General features: G+C 47.1%; 1 protein-coding gene across 1 annotated transcript; it reads right to left on the bottom strand.

The window, feature by feature from the left end:
• Positions 1-365: 365 nt before the first annotated feature.
• Positions 366-4,482, bottom strand: LOC115118553 (D(1) dopamine receptor-like). The gene has a single exon (XM_029647192.2). The coding sequence runs from the start codon at positions 4,092-4,094 to the stop codon at positions 2,916-2,918; it is 1,179 nt and encodes a 392-aa protein (XP_029503052.2). The 5' UTR covers positions 4,095-4,482; the 3' UTR covers positions 366-2,915.
• Positions 4,483-5,446: the final 964 nt, after the last annotated feature.

The following is a 5,446-nucleotide window of genomic DNA, read 5'->3' as shown; positions in this document are numbered from 1 at the left end:
GCAGGCCCCACCCGTGTTGTTCTATACCACTGTCTTATCTTCTGCAGCCTACCTGCAGGCCCCACCCGTGTTGTTCTATACCACTGTCTTATCTTCTGCAGCCTACCTGCAGGTCCCACCCGTGTTGTTCTATACCACTGTCTTATCTTCTGCAGCCTACCTGCAGGTCCCACCCGTGTTGTTCTATACCACGGTCTTATCTTCTGCAGCCTACCTGCAGGCCTGTGTTGTTCTATACCACTGTCTTATCTTCTACAGCCTACCTGCAGGCCCCACCCGTGTTGTTCTATAAAACGGTCTTATCTTCTGCAGGAAAATATTATTTATTTAATTTGTTTTACATTTCCATCATCACAACATTAGAGTCTATAATAGTGATTTGTTCAAACATTGTTGTTTCTGGGCCCCCCGGGAGGCGCAATGGTTAAGGGCGCTGTACTGCAGCGCCAGCTGTGCCACCAGAGACTCTGGGTCCGCGCCCAGGCTCTGTCGTAACCGGCCGCGACCGGGAGGTCCGTGGGGCGATGCACAATTGCTCTAGCGTCGTCCGGGTTAGTGAGGGGTTGAAAACTATTGCTGTTTCTTTTGCTGTAAATAATTGTTTACATTTCAGAAAATAAGGCAATGTTAATTCTGTTCTTAATTTGTTTCGGGTTTTTTTCATAAAAAAGAACAAAAATAACCGATAAGAATACCGTTAAAGTACCAGATCGATAAGCAGTATCGCTAAGAGTAGTAATACCGTTAAAATCTTAACGATATCCATCCTTAATGATTATATACCAGGACAAATTCACTAGCAACAGCAAGCTAGTTAGCTTTCTAAATTGTCATAAATGTTTAATGCTTTTCGACCTGTTCCCAAATTAATATAGTTGGTTCAGAGTTCGTTTTGATATTTCAACCTGCTTGTCCTGATCACATCTGGTGTGGGTGGACAAAATCATTATGCGTGCGATGGCTCGAGCGTTCTGGTCAGCATGTTAGTGTCTAAATTAATGTTTTAACCCTATCCTAAACCTTACCTTAACCATTCAGAATGAGTGACTAAACTTAATGTTTGAACCCTATCCTAAACCTTAACCCTTACCTTAACCATTCAGAATGAGTGTCTAAACTTAATGTTTGAACCCTATCCTAAACCTTAACCCTTACCTTAACCATTCAGAATGAGTGACTAAACTTAATGTTTTAACCCTATCCTAAACCTTAACCCTTACCTTAACCATTCAGAATGAGTGCCTAAACTTAATGTTTTATCCCTATCCCAAACCTTAACCCTTACCTTAACCATTCAGAATGAGTGCCTAAACTTAACGTTTGACCCCTATCCAAAACCTTAACCCTTACCTTAACCATTCAGAATGAGTGCCTAAACTTAATGTTTTATCCCTATCCCAAACCTTAACCCTTACCTTAACCATTCAGAATGAGTGCCTAAACTTAACGTTTGAACCCTATCCTAAACCTTAACCCTTACCTTAACCATTCAGAATGAGTGCCTAAACTTAATGTTTTATCCCTATCCCAAACCTTAACCCTTACCTTAACCATTCAGAATGAGTGCCTAAACTTAACGTTTGACCCCTATCCAAAACCTTAACCCTTACCTTAACCATTCAGAATGAGTGCCTAAACTTAATGTTTTATCCCTATCCCAAACCTTAACCCTTACCTTAACCATTCAGAATGAGTGCCTAAACTTAACGTTTGAACCCTATCCTAAACCTTAACCCTTACCTTAACCATTCAGAATGAGTGCCTAAACTTAACGTTTGACCCCTATCCAAAACCTTAACCCTTACCTTAACCATTCAGAATGAGTGCCTAAACTTAATGTTTTATCCCTATCCCAAACCTTAACCCTTACCTTAACCATTCAGAATGAGTGCCTAAACTTAACATTTGAACCCTATCCTAAACCTTAACCCTTACCTTAACCATTCAGAATGAGTGCCTAAACTTAATGTTTGAACCCTTTCCCAAACCTTAATCATTAACCATTCCAAATGAGTGCTTAAACTTAACCCTTAACTTCGAAAGTTGACGTTTGGAGAAATGGAATGATACAAAGCAGCAGGAGCAGGAAAAACACTTCGACGTTTGGAGAACGTGGCTGAACGTCTCATTCTGCAGTGAGACTATGAGAGCTTGTTGGGACACCTGGCATTGCTTTGGAAAAGCCACAGACACAATGCAAGATGAGTAGCTCATTAATAAGGTAAAACACTTTGGAGAGGGATTTAAAATGGCAGTCCAAATTAAATTGATGTTTGTTATGAAATAGCCTTAAGCTTTCTGAATTTCATTACCATCATTAGAACGATTATTCAGTTAACCGTCATTTGGTGTTCCCCATCAATTAAAACAATAGCAGTATTGGTATGGACTTTAACAACAACACAATCAAAGTTACTGTTTGCATTGTAAAGAATAATATATTTTCTTGAAGTACTGTATTACATCTCAAAACGTTTGTAAGAAAGTGACCTCTTTTTAACATTCTGTAAAATACACAATAAAGCATCACTGGGTCGGAGTCTGGGGCCCTGACTCACTGTAGTATCTACTCCACAGAGACAATGTGTCACTAAATGTACTGCACAGTCAGGGACACTGCAAAGGGTCACTCGACTCTTATTGCAGTGCCATTTCAGATCATACTGTATGTTATGCCCAGTGACACTGCACAAGGTGGCGGCACCCTCAATGACAACAACAAACCTTTTACACCAAGGTTGTAGTGCTTACTCTGCTTGCTTATGGCGATACAATGCACCAGACGATGGCATGCTATAGTTCTCTGACGTTCATGACAGCTGGTACTGTAGATCCTCTTCTGAGACCAGTGTCTCAGCAGATGTTTTCCATGTATGTTATTTATTACTACCACAGGGAATTCTGAGGCTCTGAGCTCACTTCTTATTGAGACTGAACGCGCCCATGCCGTGATCTCCGGGACAGAATCTGTGGCAGCCCAGGAGGATAGAGAATGCTTTGCGGAAGTCTGGGTTGAAGGCGTATATGATGGGGTTGATGGAAGAGTTGGCCCACCCGAACCACACAAACACATCAAACATAGTGGGGCTGATACAGGTGAAGGAGGCGGCGGCACCGCGGGGCGAAGGCTCACAGAACGGCACCATGCAGTTCAGGATGAAGAAGGGCAGCCAGCAGCACACGAACACGCCCACAATCAGAGTCAGCGTCTTCAGGACCTTTGTCTCCCGTTTGAACGCCATCTTGAACGAGCTCTCTGATTCGGAGATACTGGATTCTCCGCCGCCTTCTCCCATGCTGTTGTGTCGGTTCTTGGCGCTCTCTGCGGCTCGTTCTAGGGTGGAGATGCATCTGATCTGACGGTGGGCGATGCGGTAGATCTGGGTGTAGGTGACCACCATGATGATCACTGGGATATAGAAGCTGATCAGAGAGGTAGAGATGGCGTAGGTCCGGTTCAAGCTGAAGTGACAGTTGTCCCAGTCCCGGGGCGCCTGATGTGTGTTGTTATCCCCAACAGGGTTAGAGGAGTCTGGGGGGGCCTGGAGGCCGTAGGGGGTGGTTGTGGAGGTAGTGATGGAGGTAGAGGTAAAGGTCTGGGCTTTGTGCCAGCTGAGTTGGACGGGGATGAAGGAGATGAGGACGGAGAGCGTCCAGGCCACGCTGATCATCACAAACGCCACTTTAGGAGTCATGTTCCTCTCATAGCGGAACGGGCTGGATATTGCCCAGTAACGGTCCACGCTGATCACACACAGGTTCAAGATGGATGCCGTGGAGCACATGATGTCGAACGCCACCCAAGTGTCGCAGAACGAGCCAAACGGCCAGAAACCTGCGACCTCTGTCACGGCCTTCCACGGCATCACCAGGATAGCGACCAGGAGGTCGGAGACGGCCAACGAGATCACAAAGAAGTTGGTGACTTTGGAACGCAGTTGACGGCACTTGGTGACGGCGGCACACACAAGGACGTTGCCGAGCAACGTGGAGAGGATGAGCAGCGAGAGGAAACAGCCAGTCAGGATGCGGGTTGAGGAGTCATCCAATAAGTCGCTGTCTGTGATGACCGTGGTGTCATTCGTAAGATCCATCGTCGGTGGGAGGGAGGTGGTGGTGGGGAGGGAGGATTTGTGTGGGGGGGGTGGAGGGGTGGAGGGGGGGCAGAGAGGGGTCAATCAGCTCATAGTGTAGAGAAGAGCCTGGTCAGAAGGAAAGCCCTCTGGGTTTCTCCCTTTCATCCAAACAAACATATCTGATAACATCTTCTTCTTTGTTTGTTTGTGTCCCGTGATAATAAAAAACAACAAGGTAAAAGACATTCCAGACAGCCTCTCTCTGGGGTTGGCATTGTTCCAGACTCTGTATCAGTTCTGACATCCTTTGTCCTGGAGAGGTGGATGGTTGTACATATTCCCACAGGGATAGTAGAGGTTTTAGATCTCCTATTGCAGCCTCGGTACAGGGTGAGAGGAGTCCTTCTGTCTTCTGTATCCCATGTGATCTGTGGACAGACAGACAGGGAGATGGGTCACAGGCTGACCGAGGTCTCTCTCCCTACCATCAACACTGGTCTCAGGCTAACCGAGGTCTCTCTCCCTACCATCAACACTGGTCTCAGTCTAACCGAGGTCTCTCTCCCTACCATCAACACTGGTCTCAGTCTGACCGAGGTCTCTCTCCCTACCATCAACACTGGTCTCAGTCTGACCGAGGTCTCTCTCCTACCATCAACACTGGTCTCAGTCTGACCGAGGTCTCTCTCCCTACCATCAACACTGGTCTCAGTCTGACCGAGGTCTCTCTCCCTACCATCAACACTGGTCTCAGTCTGACCGAGGTCTCTCTCCCTACCATCAACACTGGTCTCAGTCTGACCGAGGTCTCTCTCCCTACCATCAACACTGGTCTCAGTCTGACCGAGGTCTCTCTCCCCACCATCAACACTGGTCTCAGTCTGACCGAGGTCTCTCTCCCTACCATCAACACTGGTCTCAGTCTGACCGAGGTCTCTCTCCCTACCATCAACACTGGTCTCAGTCTGACCGAGGTCTCTCTCCCTACCATCAACACTGGTCTCAGTCTGACCGAGGTCTCTCTCCCTACCATCAACACTGGTCTCAGTCTGACCGAGGTCTCTCTCCCTACCATCAACACTGGTCTCAGTCTGACCGAGGTCTCTCTCCCTACCATCAACACTGGTCTCAGTCTGACCGAGGTCTCTCTCCCTACCATCAACACTGGTCTCAGTCTGACCGAGGTCTCTCTCCCTACCATCAACACTGGTCTCAGTCTAACCGAGGTCTCTCTCCTACCATCAACACTGGTCTCAGTCTGACCGAGGTCTCTCTCCCTACCATCAACACTGGTCTCAGTCTGACCGAGGTCTCTCTCCCTACCATCAACACTGGTCTCAGTCTGACCGAGGTCTCTCTCCCTACCATCA

This window comes from Oncorhynchus nerka, linkage group LG6 (genome assembly GCF_034236695.1).
Source record: "Oncorhynchus nerka isolate Pitt River linkage group LG6, Oner_Uvic_2.0, whole genome shotgun sequence".
NCBI classification, from domain to species: Eukaryota; Metazoa; Chordata; class Actinopteri; order Salmoniformes; family Salmonidae; genus Oncorhynchus; species Oncorhynchus nerka.
Note: the sequence above shows the minus strand (reverse complement) of the source record. Positions and strands in the feature narration are given on the sequence as shown.

Bases quoted from the DNA above. Each gene is read 5' to 3' on its own strand.
- LOC115118553 (XM_029647192.2), bottom strand. From the start codon at position 4,094: ATGGATCTTACGAATGACACCACGGTCATCACAGACAGCGACTTATTG.